General features: G+C 34.5%; 1 protein-coding gene across 4 annotated transcripts; it reads left to right on the forward strand.

Moving 5' to 3' along the window:
• Window positions 1-547: 547 nt before the first annotated feature.
• On the forward strand, window positions 548-10,755 carry LOC7463166 (uncharacterized). Of its 4 annotated transcripts, none has more exons than XM_052450364.1 (5): window positions 567-718; window positions 6,959-7,690; window positions 7,772-7,909; window positions 9,406-9,645; window positions 9,731-10,142. In XM_052450364.1, exons 1-5 carry the CDS (start codon window positions 593-595, stop codon window positions 9,821-9,823), a joined length of 1,329 nt encoding a protein of 442 aa, XP_052306324.1. In that variant the 5' UTR covers window positions 567-592; the 3' UTR covers window positions 9,824-10,142. The 4 variants fall into 4 exon arrangements, 3 of the variants coding, with proteins under 3 accessions (XP_006386375.1, XP_052306324.1, XP_002300996.4); XR_002980101.2 differs by lacking the exon at window positions 567-718 and adding an exon at window positions 10,451-10,755 and having other exon boundaries at window positions 6,744-7,690; window positions 9,731-9,899; XM_006386313.3 differs by lacking the exons at window positions 6,959-7,690; window positions 7,772-7,909; window positions 9,406-9,645; window positions 9,731-10,142 and adding exons at window positions 1,530-1,667; window positions 3,182-3,421; window positions 3,506-3,889 and having other exon boundaries at window positions 548-1,450.
• The last annotated feature ends 5,694 nt before the right edge of the window (window positions 10,756-16,449 follow it).

Consider the following 16,449-nt stretch of genomic DNA (forward strand, 5'->3'; position numbering starts at 1 on the left):
AAATAAAGAAAAAATCACATATAGTCAATCTCAAATTCGCTCTAAACAAATTTGATTTACTCCATCTATTTTCCTTTTTCTTCCACTATAATCCTTGTAATTTTTGCACTTTTATTTTTGTTCTAAAAATTCAATCTTTTAACATTGCAATCACTAAATTTAAAAAAGGAGAAAAAATCATCTACAAATAATAAAGAGAAAAGGTTGTGAATTGATCATATTTCTACTATAAAAAAAAAAGACTAATTCCAATGTTAAATGGTTGTATTTAACAAGATAATTCTGGAGTTTTTTTTAACCTTTATTTTAACCATGTTTTGATTTTTCTTTAGATTTATTGTAGTTTTAATAAATATTTCATTGGTACTTAAAATATTTATTTTAAACTAATTTTTTTAAAATAAAAACTATAAAAGCTAACACAGTATTAAACATATATTTATTACATCAATTTAAAATATATTAAAATAATTTTCATGGCATCTACTAAAAGTTAGTAATATAATGCAAACTAGTTTTTAAAAATAATTTTTAAACAATCTCTCATCATCCCCAACCCCCCCACCCACCCCCCCCCCCCCAAACCCCAGCCATGATCAACGCCCGTCACTTTCCCCTCCTCTCGTTCGCACTCCTCCTCCTCTCTCTCCGCCTCTCCCTCGCCACGTCACCACCACAACAAGACCCAGAAACCCCAGTCGCCCGGTTCCAAAAATACCTGAGATTCAACACCGCCCATCCAAACCCAAACTACACAGCTCCAGTCTCTTTTCTAACCTCCTTAGCCACTTCTCTAGGTCTCAAAACCCAGACTCTCGAATTCATACCCAACAAACCAACTCTTCTCATAACCTGGCAAGGCTCAAACCCATCTCTCCATTCACTCCTCTTCAACTCCCACCTCGACTCTGTCCCAGCTGAACCTTCTAAATGGACCCATCCTCCTTTCTCAGCCACGCTAACCCCAGAAGGAAAAATCTTTGCACGCGGAGCTCAAGACGACAAGTGCATAGCAATTCAGTACTTAGAAGCAATCCGCAACTTAAAAGCAAGAAACTTTGTCCCTACAAGGACACTACACATTTCTTTTGTTCCTGATGAGGAGATTGGTGGGATTGACGGGTCTGATAAGTTTGTCAAGTCTAAAGAGTTTAAAGATTTGGATGTTGGGTTTGTTTTGGATGAAGGGCAGGCTTCAGTTAACGATGAATTTAGAGTTTTTTATGCTGATAGGTCGCCTTGGAATTTGATTATTAAGGCTAAAGGAGTGCCTGGGCATGGGTCGAGAATGTATGATAACGGAGCTATGGAGAATTTGATGGATAGTATCGAGGTTATCAACAGGTTTAGAGATAGTCAGTTTGATATTGTTAAGGCTGGAAAAGCTTCGAACTCGGAAGTTATCTCAGTTAATCCTGTTTTCTTGAAAGCTGGGATTCCTTCCCCAACTGTGAGTGTTTGTTCCTTTGTTTGTACTGTTTGGACTCTAAGCGTGTTTCTTTATTGATGATAAAGAGGTGCTTGTGTAGGGTTTTGTGATGAATATGCAACCTTCGGAGGCAGAAGCAGGGTTTGATCTTAGATTGCCTCCTACAGCGGACCCAGATCTTGTGAAGAAAAGAATTGCTGAAGAGTGGGCGCCAGCTGTACGAAACATGACATACGAGGTAACATCATGATGGGTATTTATCTTCAATCATAGAACTTTTAGATGGCATTTTGAATTCATTCATGGGAATGTGCGGTTGCTTGTTTCCCTTTTTTATCAACTTGATGGAGGCCCTTTTTGTTATTTGAATTGGTGGTTAACACGATGCATTGATGCTCACTAATTGAAGTAATCTCAAGTGGTCCTTGCTTATCTCGTGAAATGGTAGGAAATCTGGGAATGTTTCAGAGAGTTTGGTTGGTTTGAAACGCTGCCCCGATTATTTGAGATTTGAAGTTTACCAGTCAAAAGCATTCCTTATTAGAGCATTATTTGACAGGATTCATATTTTCTTTTTCATAAACATTGCCCTAAAAGCTGAATTTTGGACCCCAAAGAGCAATTTAGGGCCTAAAGTTGCCTAAGAATGTCATCTCGTGACTATTCTGACCACCATAAGCTTTATTTTTTATTGCTTTAACATGTTGCCAAAGTTTGGTCATGGTCGTGGGTGATAACAATAGTAATGCTTTGTCACTGCAAACTGGATTAAACATGATTTTCTAACTTGTCATGCTGGATACCGGCACTTAAATGGAATGCACAATCTTCTGGTCCCCATGTGCTGCACGCACAAGGTTTTTCTTCAGAAAATTTCTTCATAGTTGCTTAGATGACTAGTCCTCCCGCAATATATGCTTCTCAATGCTTTAGTATCAAGAACAAGTTTGATATACCTATTTTTTAATGGATTTTTCAAAATTTAAATCGTGCATTGCAAAAGCTGTATAAGCGTTAACGGTATTTTCAATGGTATCCATGTACTTTGTGCCCACTGCAATCGATGCATCAACTTTTACAATTGAAGATCGAGAGTATCTTTAAACATGGAAATGTCTCTTCTTAAAACAAAGAACACTCGATCCCAGATAAGACCTAGGATTGATAAGGTTTATTTTTTAATGGAATAATCTTGGTTCCCCTTTGTGAAATCAATATTGATTTTTAACTGCTATGAATTCTTTTATTTGCTCCTCCATCAAAAGGTTTGGTATGGGATGGTCCACTGACCAGCTAAACTATGTCATCTAGACGTACGAAGGGAATGGAACCATCCATATCAGTGGTCTGTTATGTTATCCTTTTATTAAATCAGCTATAGATATTCTTGGTTACTGTCCCTTTGACATTCAAACATCAACTGCTGGAGAAATTTGTCTCGAATTTGTGAAGGAATGGTACTTGAATTCAATGTGATGATCTGGATTACCTTGTTCGCTTCTCTTTTTCTTCATTTTAATTGATAATGTCTTGTGGTTTGTGGGTCACTTGAGAATATTTATTGAGAAGTCTCACTTGTAGTTAAAAGCCACATAATTACAGGTTTTGATAATTTATGCTAACAACCATTCCAATGGAAGTGGGAAGTTTAAAATTTATGATTTATTGCTCTTGGCGGCGGTGTTGCTTTTGGCTCTCAATAAGTAAAGGTTGCATTAGAGAAATTTGTCTGATTGCTTGTTTATATGATAGATAATTGAGAAAGGACCCTTGAGAGATTATATGGGACGCCCATTAATGACAGCAACAGATGATTCGAACCCATGGTGGTCTGTTTTCAAGCAAGCCATTGCAGCAGCTGGAGGAAAACTTGCGAAGCCTGAAATATTGTCTTCAACTACTGATGCACGGTTCATGAGACAGTTGGGGATTCCCGCTTTTGGATTCTCTCCAATGACAAATACCCCTATTTTATTGCATGACCATAACGAGGTTTGACAAGTTTGCAAATAAATTATTCTCTTTTGCAGTTTCATATTCATGCTTGGTACTTACATCTGTAAGCGTGTATTGCAGTTCTTGAAAGATACCATATTCTTGAAAGGAATTGAGGTTTATGAACATATAATTCACGCGTTGAGTTCGTTTGAGGAAGCTAATTCAATATAGATGTTCTCAGTTTGGACATGATTGGAGGACCGATGTATGGCATGCTGGTTTTGATGCGGCGGGGTTGTTTCGGCTGGTAAGATATGCCAAGATGCTTGCATCATTTGGCTATTTGTAGTTTAATCTTTCTTTGGTGATTACACTTGACTGATATAATGATCATCATTCACATTGTTAATAAGAGCGCTGATCAATAAGAAGAGCAACATAGTTCGTTGTATACGGACCTATTAAAACCCTTTTGTACAGACTCCATTAGTTGATAGTTGACTTACTATTCCATCCTTTAAACCCGTATTTGCTCTGAAGTTGAGGTGTGAGAAGGTACTTGTGTGATAACTCTGATTGCCTTATTCAAGTATTAAGGCAAGGGAAAATCAGACCAGTCAGACAAGAAAATACATGCATCTGCTAACTGGCATTCAATACTGCACATCAAAGAAGTTTCATCGATGATATATATGAAGGTCTTTTCTTTTATGCATCATGGTAGCTCTTTCTTCTTCTTCTTCTTCTTTTTTTTTTTTTATTCTTAAAATTTTGAAGTTTTGGATACCCTTAATGTTTGCTAATGTTTCCGTGTAAGAAAACAGCTGAATCCTTCATAATATTTCCGTGTAACGTATGCCCTGTTTTCATCTCATCCATTTGCTAACGTAATTGGATTACCTAGATAAAGCGGAGGATTACCTAAATAAAGCGGAGTCATAGCGAGGGGAATATGTGTGCAGATCTTATTGATAACAAGGATGCTTAATGCAGTTTGGCACTCAAGGCTTGGACGCTCCTCCTCCTGCCATTTCCCATATTTTGTATGTGTCAAGAGATAAAGGTGGGCCGGTGGCGATGCCTTGTTAGTATCTGGGGTCGGGCCTTGCCCATTGCAAAAAAAAAAAAAACAGAGAGAGAGGAATAGTGGAGGTCACTTTATAAATTTAGCAGGAGGTCACTTTGTTTTCCAACCTGAACTTTTCCCACTTTGATAACTCGTGGAAAAAAGAGAAATCAGTTACTACATTTTAGCCGGAGATAACGTAGGAGGAGAACCATAGCATGTTGATTGTTCAAATAGCAAACCTACTGATAAATTGACCATAAGGGAACTGTTATCTCTTTTGTCGCTACTTGTTGCTTGGTACTGTGTTTTCAACTGTGTTTGGTGTGTATTTTATTTCAAAAGTGTATTTGTTTTTAAATAAATATTAAATTGATATTTTTTTAGTATTTTTATGATTTTAATATGTTAATATAAAAAAAATATTTTAATATATTTTCAAATAAAAAAAATACATTAAAAAAAATAACAAACGCTAACCTACACTGTAATGTCGTATCACCTCTTTCCTATCTCGTGGGATATCGTTAAAGTACGAAGGCAAGCGGCAGACTATATCAGGCAAATTCTGAATAATGAGATTTCTAGATCCATAAATCATGAGCAGTGGGCCGGATAAGTGGCCCAACACCTGGAATTGTTTGCAATCTAGTCACGGGGATGGAGTCGAGTCCGAGACCTTCCTCTAAAACTCTATAAAATATAAATTACACCACGCAGCTAGCTGGATACTGTCATTAGGTTAACTTTTGTTTCTTCTATTTTTTTATAAAAAAAATATATCTTAAAATAAAATCATCTTTAAATAAATAATTAAAATTATAATTTAAAAAAAATTCAATAATACCATATTTTAAAAAAATAAGATTATCACTTTTATGGTTATATCTACAATTTTTTTATAATTACACAAGAAAATAATATGCACGATATTTTAAAAAATGCTCGTTGAGAATAATATATATATATTATCATCAATTTTTTATATTAGTTTATTTATTTATTTTTATTTATTTTTCTATACAATCTTGTAAAATAATCAAAATATTATTTTTTATTTATTTGGTGAAAATCGGTTCAAGATCATGATAAGTTCTTATATGAGAAAAATAGTTTTAATAAGACATTTTTCATCAAAAAAGAAAAGGAATAGTAAATAGAGAGTTCTGGATAAAGAAAATATTTTTTCTCTAAAAATTTAAATAATTTGAATTGTTTTAAGTTTTTATTCAAAAAAATCAGCTTGTTGATAAAAATGTCATGGATTTTTTTTTAAAAAAATGTATAAATAAAAAGATAGAATTTTGACAATTTTTTTTAATAATTTCAATCATTAAAAAAATTGAATATTTCCTTGATGTGAAAAGATAGAATTTTGACAATTTTTTTTTAATAATTTCAATCATTAAAAAAATTGAATATTTCCTTGATGTGATGCACATGGTTGGTCAACTAGCTGGTTTGAACCACAACCTCTAAAGTGGTATAAAAAGGTCAACTGAATTTAGCCATTGCCCATAATATTAAAGAAATTAAGTTTGATACAGCTCAAATGTTAAAGTTATAAGTTTGTTTTTCAAAAATTATTAGTTCGAATCTTATAAACTTTAAAATCATTGAAAATTTATATAATTATCAATTTCAAAACTCGTGAAATTAATCAAAATACAAACTGATTGAAATATCCACTTTAAAAAAACAAAAAAGAAATTTCCTCCCGAACTACCTTCGAACAAACAAGTTCTTGTCAGATTCCTTGATTACTTACAAATGGAAAATAAACAAAAGAGGCAGTGTGTGGCCGAAGAAGCATTTTGCGTGTCATGTTAAATATTAAAAAGCATTTTAAAATATGATAGTTTGAGTTTATTTTTATAATCTTGTATTTTAAATTTCATTTATTGATGAGTGTTGAATATATTATTAAGAGAATGGAGGTTAAGAAATATTTTATGAAATTTTAGAAAAAAAAATACATTAAAAAAAACAGGATATTTTAGTCATTAAAAAATCGTAGGAGTGATATTTGAAAGATAAGACTAAAGTTGATCCCTCCTCTACATAAGTTCTTTATTATATATTTATTTATTGAATTTAATATAATATACACAAACCTTAATCTTAATATTATGTACACACACATAATATTTACAATTTTATTATTATTATATATATATATATTATTTTAAATTAAATAGTAAATAATATTTAGGTAAAAAACGATCAAAATACAAAAAAAAATTATTATTTGATGAATAGTAGATGGTATATCAGTAAAAAATTAGAAATCCTATCCGTAGATTACAATTAACATCCTATTGAAGAAGCTAAAGCTGCTGAACAAGAGATACACAGCCGAAGACAAGTCCCTCTCCCACTCCAACACCCCAGCCATGGTCAACGCCCTCACGCTCGCACTCCTCCTCACGCTCGCACTCCTCCTCCTCCCCTCTTCCCGCCTCTCCCTCGCCACATCACCACCACAACAAGACCCAGAAACCCCTATCACCCGGTACCAGCAATACCTGAGATTCAACACCGCCCATCCAAACCCAAACTACACAGCTCCAGTCTCTTTTCTAACCTCCTTAGCCCAATCCCTCGGTCTCAAAACCCAGACTCTCGAATTCATATCCAACAAACCAACTCTTCTCATAACCTGGCAAGGCTCAAACCCATCTCTCCCTTCACTCCTCTTCAACTCCCACCTCGACTCTGTCCCAGCTGAACCTTCTAAATGGACCCATCCTCCTTTCTCAGCCACACTAACCCCAGAAGGAAAAATATTTGCACGCGGAGCTCAAGACGACAAGTGCATAGCAATTCAGTACTTAGAAGCAATCCGCAACTTAAAAGCAAGAAACTTTGTCCCTACAAGGACACTACACATTTCTTTTGTTCCTGATGAGGAGATTGGTGGGATTGATGGGGCTGATAAGTTTGTCAAGTCTAAAGAGTTTAAAGATTTGGATGTTGGGTTTGTTTTGGATGAAGGGCTGGCTTCAGTTAACGATGAATTTAGAGTTTTTTATGCTGATAGGTCGCCTTGGAATTTGATTATTAAGGCTAAAGGAGTGCCTGGGCATGGGTCGAGAATGTATGATAACGGAGCTATGGAGAATTTGATGGATAGTATCGAGGTTATCAACAGGTTTAGAGATAGTCAGTTTGATATTGTTAAGGCTGGAAAAGCCGCGAACTCCGAAGTTATCTCAGTTAATCCTGTTTTCTTGAAAGCTGGGATTCCTTCCCCAACTGTGAGTGTTTGGTCTACTGTGTTTGTTCTGTTTGGACTCTAAGCGTGTTTCTTTATTGATGATAAAGAGGTGCTTGTGTAGGGTTTTGTGATGAATATGCAACCTTCGGAGGCAGAAGCAGGGTTTGATCTTCGATTGCCTCCTACAGCGGACCCGGATCCTATGAAGAAAAGAATTGCTGAAGAGTGGGCGCCAGCTGTGCGAAACATGACGTACGAGGTAAATCATGATGGGTATTTTTCTTCAATCTCAGAAGTTTTAGGTGGCATTTTCAATTCATTCATTGCTTGTTTCCCTTTTTTATCAACGAGATGGAGGCCATTTTGTTATTTGAATTGGTGTTAACATGACGCGTTGAGCTCATTAATTGAAGTAATCTCTAGTGGTCCTTGCTTATCTCGTGAAATGGTAGGGAATCTGGGAATGTTTCAGAGAGTTTGGTTGTTTTGAAACTCTGCCCCGATTATTTGAGATTTGAAGTTTACCAGTCAAAAGCATTCCTTATTAGAGCATTATTTGACAGGATTCATATTTTCTTTCACATAAACATTGCCCTAAAAGCTGAATTTTGGATCCCAAAGAGCAATTTAGGGCCCTAAAGTTGTCTCACCATGTCCATATTGTCATCTTGTGGCTATTCTGACCATCATAAGCTGTTTCTTGCGTGCTTTAACATATTGCCAAAGTTTGGTCGTGGTCGTGGGTGATGACAATATTAATGCTTGTCACTGCAAACCAGATTAAACATGATTTTATTACTTGCCATGCTCTCTCATGGATACAGGCACTTAAATGGAATGCACAATCTTCTGGTCTCCACGTGCTACACACACAAGGTTTTTCTTCAGAAAATTTCTTCATAGTTGCTTAGATGACTAGTCCTCACGCTATATATGCTTCTCAATGCTTTAGTATCAAGAACAAGTTAGATATACCTATTTTTTTTTATGGATTTTTCAAAATTTAAATTGTGCATTGCAAAAGCTGTATTAGCAATAAGGGTATTTTCAATGTTATCCATGTACTTTGTGCCACTGCAAATGATGCATCGACTTTTACAATTGAAGATCGAGAGTATCTTTAAACATGGAAATGTCTCTTCTTAAAACAAAGGACACTCGATCCCAGATAAGACCTAGGATTGATATGGTTTATTTTTGCATGAAATAATCTTGGCTCCCCTTTATGAAATCAATGTTGATTTTTAACTGCTTTGAATTCTTTTATTTGCTCCTCCATCAAAAGGTTTGGTATGGGATGGTCCACTGACCAGCTAAACTATGTCATCTAGACATACAAAGGGAATGGAACCATCCATATCAATGGTCTGTTATGTTATTTATTAAATCAGCAATAGATATTCTTGGTTACTGTCTCTTTGACATTCAAACATCAACTGCTGGAGAAATTTGTCTCGAATTTGTGAAGGAATGGTACTTGAATTCAATGTTATGATCTGGATTACCTTGTTCTCTTTTTCTTCATCTTAATTGATATGGTGGTTAAAAGCCTGAGAATATTGATTGAGAAGTCTCACTTGTAGTTAAAAGCCACATAATTACAGGATTTGATCATTTCTGCTAACGACTATTCCAATGCAAGTGAGAAGTTTAGAATGTCATGATTTATTGCTCTTGGTGATGGTATTGCTTTTGGCTCTCAACAAGTAAAGGTTGCATTAGAGAAATCTGTCTGGTTACTTGTTTATATGATAGATAATTGAGAAAGGACCCTTGAGAGATTATATGGGACGCCCATTAATGACAGCAACAGATGATTCGAACCCCTGGTGGTCTGTTTTCAAGCAAGCCATTGCAGCAGCTGGAGGAAAACTTGCAAAGCCTGAAATATTGCGTTCAACTACTGATGCACGGTTCATGAGACAGTTGGGGATTCCCACTTTTGGATTCTCTCCAATGACAAATACCCCTGTTTTATCCCATGATCATAACGAGGTTTGTAAAGTTTGCAAATAAATTATTCTCTCATTTGTAGTTTCATACCATGCTTGGTACTTACATCCGTAATCATGTATTGCAGTTCTTGAAGGACACCATATTCTTGAAAGGAATTGAGGTTTATGAACATATAATTCATGCGTTGAGTTCGTTTGAGGAAGCTAATTCAATATAGATGTTCTCAGTTTGGACATGATTGGAGGACCAATGTATGGTATGCTGATTTTGATGCGGCGGGGTTGTCACGACCGGTAAGATATGCCATGTGCTTGCATCATTTTGCTATGTGTAGTGTAATCTTTCTTTGGTCATTTCTCTTAGTCTTATATAATGATCATCATTCACTTTGTTAATAAGAGCGCTTATCTATAAGATGAGCAACAGAGTTCGTTGTATACGGACCTATTAAAACCCATTGTACAGACTCTGATTGATAGTTGACCTACTATTCCATCATTTAAACCCGAATGTGATCTGAAATTGAGTTGTGAGAAGGTACTTCTGTGATAGCATTAGAATGTTGACTGTGGATGTGACATGCATCTGGTAACTGGCATTCAATACTGTTCATCAAAGAAGTTTCATCGATGATATATATGAAGGTCTTTTTTGTTATGCATCGTGGTAGCTCTTTTTTCCTTTTCTTTTTAATTCTTAAAATTTGGAAGGTTTTGGTACCCTTAATGTTTGCCAATGTGAATGTGTACAAGAAAACAGCTGATTCTTTCAGAATATTTCAGTCTAACGTATGCCCTGTTTTCATCTCATGCATTTGCTAACGTGATTTGAGTACCTAAATAAGGTGGAGTCAGAGGGAGGCAAATATGGGTGCAGATAAATGCAGTTTGGCACTCAAGGCTTGGACGCCCCACCTCCTGCCATTTCCCATATTTTGTATGTATCAGGATATAAGGGTGGGCTGGTGGCGATTCCTCCTCCCATTGCAAAAAAAGGAGGAGAAAAGAAAGTAGAGAAAAGAAAAGAAAAGACAAGAGGAAAGGGTGCTGCTAAATTCGCTACAAAATTTGTTGTTTCCACTACTTTCTAGAATGACTAGTACATTTTTCATGCCAGCTTTAATAAAGAGAGTAGCATATTAAGCTGCAATGAATTGGATACATTATCCTTTTACAAAATCAAGTAGTTGGAAAAACAAATTTGCTATTAAATTGAGCAGGAGGTCACTTTCTTTTCCAACCCGAACTTCCCACTTTGATAACTCATGGAAAAAAGAGGGAAATCAGTCACTGCATTTTAGCGGGAGATAACTTAGGAGGAGAATCATAGCATGTTGATTGTTGAAATAGCAAACCAAGTAACTGATAAATTGACGACAAGGGAACTGTATCTCTTTTACAATGCAATTCTGTAGAGTTTTCACCTCTTTCCTGTCCAGTGGGAAATCGTTAAAGAACAAGGGCAATCATCAGATTATATTAGGCGAACATGGAATTGTTTGCAATCTAGTCACGGGAATGGAGTCGAATCCGAGACCTGCCTCTAAAACTCTAAAATATAAATTACACCACGCAGCTAGCTTGATACTGTCATTAAGTTAACTTGGGAGCTAGAGGTTCGACGTTTCCACGATTTATGATTTGTTAGTCGGGATCGGGACTTGCATTGCATTTCCATGAGCCGAGCATGCAAAATTTGAAACCCAAGTGCCTTTACGCCCATGGATATCATCTATTTTTAATCTAAGAGTGTGCGACTCTGGATACATGAAAGAGTATTTGGAACAAAATTCCAACCTAACAACTGTAGAGCTAATTCGTACCTGGAAGAAATACGGTCTTGTTGAAATCTTAGCTTATCATGGCCAAAATCTATAAAATGCGGCCACTTTATGCCAAAACATTTTTAGTCCTCCAGAATCGTCCAAACATATAATGCAACATCCATTGAATATATATATAATTATAATAGTACTGTTGCACTATATATCTACATGTACGCGTCTCTCTTAAAGAGCTGGGTCAACAAGTTCACTCTACTCCCAAGATATATAATATATATTTGGCTAACAAAAATACTAGTACAACCATATATAAAGCATTACGTGAGCCATTACTAAGGGATATGGTGGTTGCCATTGATACCCTCACGAAACCTTTTCCTCGAAGCTTCACTTACCTACGAAAAAAAAACTATGGATTTGATTCTTTTCTTCTGAAACCTAACCCACATGGATCTTGCCTCTTCATCCTCCAGCTTTCTCCAATCTTTGAACAACCTTCATTGCACTTTCGCCCATACCCCTAATATCCCATTTCTTGCATGTTTCCTATATTTACTGGGAAGTGACAGTGGTCTAATATTGCCATCTGGATTTTGGCCTCTTCTGTGTTGGCCCTACTTCCTGCTGGCTCGATTCGCCACTTTTTATTACCGGACTACATCATTACATAAATATGCGAAGGTACGGAAAGTTATGGGTACGGTGCCAGTTAAGCAATCAACCCTACTTTCTATAAGATATATAATTGCAAGTGCATGTAATATGATGGATATTTGATACGATTGAAGAAGAAGCGTGTGTCTTCATTCATCATCCATTTGTAGTTTAGTCATCGGGTAGGGACTCGAGGCGGAATGCAAGTATAGATAGAGCTGCGTAAGAGAACAATGCATAAAATCTATATAGATTTTGTTACTGCCTTGATATACAAGGATCGTCATTTGCTTCATTTTCTTGGTGTGCTAGCAATCAAAGCTGAACTAGAGCTTGAGATGCACAGCCAAGGTAAATCGTGCTTGTAAAAAACTCTCGAGGTACTAGAGATAGTAAAGGTTACCGGCTCGGACAACACCCCGCGCATATATGTGAATTTCACTTCAATTTTTTCACCCCGCGCATATATGTGATTGTAAAAAACTCTCTTACCCAATTGTTAATCCTGAACCCCGTTAGCATATATGTGTGAATTTAACTTTAATTTTTTGTTTAAGCTTGTACACTTCAACAATTGAATTTTTTGATAGTAGATTGATTGATTTCTATATTTGTGTTGAAATTATTTGCTATGTCAATCCCCCATTTGTATTGACTAATAATTATATTAAATTTTTTTAAAAAAGACACAAATGCATTTGGATTGCTACAACAATCCACAACGCAAGAGTTAATGTTCCTTATACATGTAAGAATATATCAAACCTAGGTGTAGATATTTATGTTATGGTACTAAATTTTATTTTAATATGTTTTAGTCCCTAAACGTTGAGAAATGAAGAGAAAATCGCCCAAAAACAAAAGAGAGAGAATCTTCAATCAACCGCATCTCAACAACAAAAAATGACAATCTGTGTTGATGAGTTGGTCTTGAAGATTGGTATTTAATAAAGGTGGTTTGAATATCTAATCATGCCCAAACAATAGATTGGTTTTTAAGATTTTTTAGATTTTGGTTTTATTTTTTATTAAAAGACTGATTGAAGTATGTTTTGAGATTGTAAATGAAATTTTTTTATATTAAAGTAGATTGATGCCCTGATATTTGGTTTGTACTTGATTTTACGAATGCTTATTCTTCTTATCGTATTATTAAGTAAGAAATAGTTAAAAAAACAAAGTTTTTAAACTCAATGAAGTTCACAACCTGAATAACGGATTTGACAGGTTGAACCGCAGAGCCCGAATTGATCTAATATGTCACCATCTCAACATTAAAAAAAAGGATCATCTTGATATATTTTTTAAAGTCAAATTATGCTTTTTATTAGTTATTTGAGTCGACTTGAAACCTATTAAGTCAATTGGATCACATCAAAATAATTTTGCAAGGTTTAATTTCAAACCTAAACCATACAAGACGTCGAATCGGGTCAGGTCAGGAGATTATAAAATAGACGCAATGCATCGGTTTCAATAATAATATCAAATAATTTCTTATTATCTAAATTTTTTTTTTTACTTTCAAGATTTTTTTAATTCAAGCTGCGGCATAGCTAGCGAGCTAGGCCTACTTGTATCTCCTGTAAAATTCCATTGCCGGCTACTTAGTAACACTATATATACTACAAGTCACCAGGCTCTCATTTTGGTCAAATTTCTCTAGCTTTGACAACTATCCTTTTCCAAGTCCGAATGTGGTTAAGTAAAAATCAATAAACTACCGTAAGTAATTCCTCGATCTAAAGACTTTTCATATAGAAGTTTGTAGTTTTCACTGTTCAACCAGCTCATGCGACACTGTCTACCAAGTTTATGGCGCTGCCCAAAACATAAAGAAAAGCCGCCTTTGATGACATGCACATGGTTGGTGAACTAGCTCGTTTGAACCACAACCTCTAAAGTGGTATAAAAAGGTCAACCAAATTGAGCCATTGCCCATGATACTAAAGAAATTTCCTGCTGAACTTCCTTCAAACAAACAAAGTCCTTGTCATATTCCTTGATTTCTGACAAATTGAAAATAAACAAAAGAGGCGGAGTGTGGCCGGAACATGTTAATTATGTGTCATATTAAATATAGAGATGCCTTGTTTTTGTGATTTTTTGGCTTTATTTTAATGCGAGCTAAAAGGTTAATGCAGGAGATGTCGAGTACGGATTGACGACACTATTCTTTTCACACATGAATTATCATTGAAGAACTCGATTCTTCTTGTAGATTTAATAATATCCTATATAGAACGCGTATGAATGAATTTTGAGTAAATTTAGTACTGAAATACTCTGATTACTGTTTATCGAGAAGTTAAGAACAAGAAAGGATCTTTCTTATCAAATTATATTTACTTTACACCGGTCCCTTTAATATTTCGTCTCATTATTTCGCCAGATGACTTCCTACGACCTGTCCTGTCTTCGTAGAGATGCACTAGATTTCAAAATCCCGTAATAATTATGGTTGCATTTTGGTTATTTATATTAGGAAATATCGAAGGGAGTTGGAATACGCAAAAAGGAATGACTACATATATAAATCAGCTTAAAATGGATCGGTGGAATGAGGATAGAGATTTTAAGAGAATAATATAACATTATTTATCAAACTTCATTTAATAATCTAAATTTATAAGTTGAAATAATTCCTTAACACTATATTAAAAACATTGATTGTTAATTAATTAAATTTGCGACGATCAGGTTCGTTCTTACCTTTGCAATTGGAAGTCTAGCTACAAAGCCTTTTTAAATGGCATTCTCTGTAAAGATATCTTCATGGAAACACCATGCTGGGTTTATTGATGAGTGATATTTGAATCATATATGCAAACTCCACAGGTCTCTTTACCGTCTCGAGAAATCTCCTCATGCATGCATGGTTCTCTTGCCTCCATAAATTCTTTGTTGGTTTTGGTTTTGAGGGGTACAGAAAAGACAATGTCCGGATCTTTCTCCTTGTGGATGTTGATGACATGCTCATTATTAAGAGTAATATATCTTTTATGCATACAATCATCTCTGGTTTGAACTCACGATTCTCAATTAGGACTATTGTTTATTTCCTGATTCCTAAAACCTTTAACTATCATTTACTCGGTTCAATCAAAAGAGTAGCTACGGTTTTCACTATTGGAAAATTGGAAAAAAAAAACCTAATGAAAGATTCACAAAAAATATTACATTATTGTTTATTGAAAGAAAATTTTTGTCACTAATTTTTGATATAAATGGTGACGAGATAAAAAAAATTATGTCGGTAATTTCTGTTAATATTATTAACATGTCAAATTACAATAAAAATTTCACTGATAATCTTAAAATAATTTAAAACCCGACAATCCTATCTTCTCCCACATTAATTTCTTGTTCTTCTTCACTTTACAATCATACCAGCCCTCTCTCTCCATCAAGTAAGCAATTCCAGCAACCCTCCTCACAAATCTGGCTACCCAACCCGCACCTATCTTTTTCCAATAGCACCATTTTCCCTCCCTAGATTCATTTATTGTCAAGTTTCACTCCACCGAGTAAGCAAGCTCATCCATTTTTATTGTAACTTATATATGTTTTAAGTTAATTTATTGAAATTTATTTGTAGCATTTGTAACTTGCTTGTATATTTAAGTATTTTACTTATTTTATAATGATAATTTTGTTGTATTAATGTATGATTTGTATTTTTTGGTTTGTTTCGGATTTGTTAGAAATGAATTTAATTTGTCACTTGATGAAATTGAGTGTGTTTTTGTAACTTAAGTATGTTAGAATTGAAGAAATGATGGATAATCTAATGATTATTGATTATTTTTTGTAAATTTTATGGTTAAGATGAAAATTTAAGGGAAATTAATTTTGTGTGGAATTGATAATAATTAAAAGATATTAATTCAGGTTGAATAATTTTGACTTGAAAAAATAATGGATGATTAGTTGAATTCTAATTGTTTTATTTCAATTATACATTGAAGTGATAGTTATGGTTGTAATAGCATAGGTGATAGTGATGATAATTGTTATGGTAATGATGATATTGATAGTAGTTATGATATAAGAACTAGTGATAATGGTGGTGAGGTGCGACAATAATTAATGGTGGCGGTAATAAGATGGTGGTTATTATTTTAATTGCGAAGGTGTATGAAAGTTATGGTGAGAAGATAATAAAATGATGATTATATTAATAAAAAGATAATGATATATAAGAGTGGTTGTGTGGTCTAAAGTGGTGTGGTGATGATGGTTGTTTTTGTGATATAGATATTGATGGCTTGATGCTATTATTGATGCTAAGTGAAATATGTAAAGAAAGTACTGCATATTTATAAATGAAAAAAAATATAAATAATTATACATGTAATGAAAATATCATAAATTCAAATATGGTTTGGAAATTAATATAATATTAA

The sequence above is a fragment of the Populus trichocarpa genome, chromosome 2 (genome assembly GCF_000002775.5).
Source record: "Populus trichocarpa isolate Nisqually-1 chromosome 2, P.trichocarpa_v4.1, whole genome shotgun sequence".
Lineage (NCBI taxonomy): Eukaryota > Viridiplantae > Streptophyta > Magnoliopsida > Malpighiales > Salicaceae > Populus > Populus trichocarpa.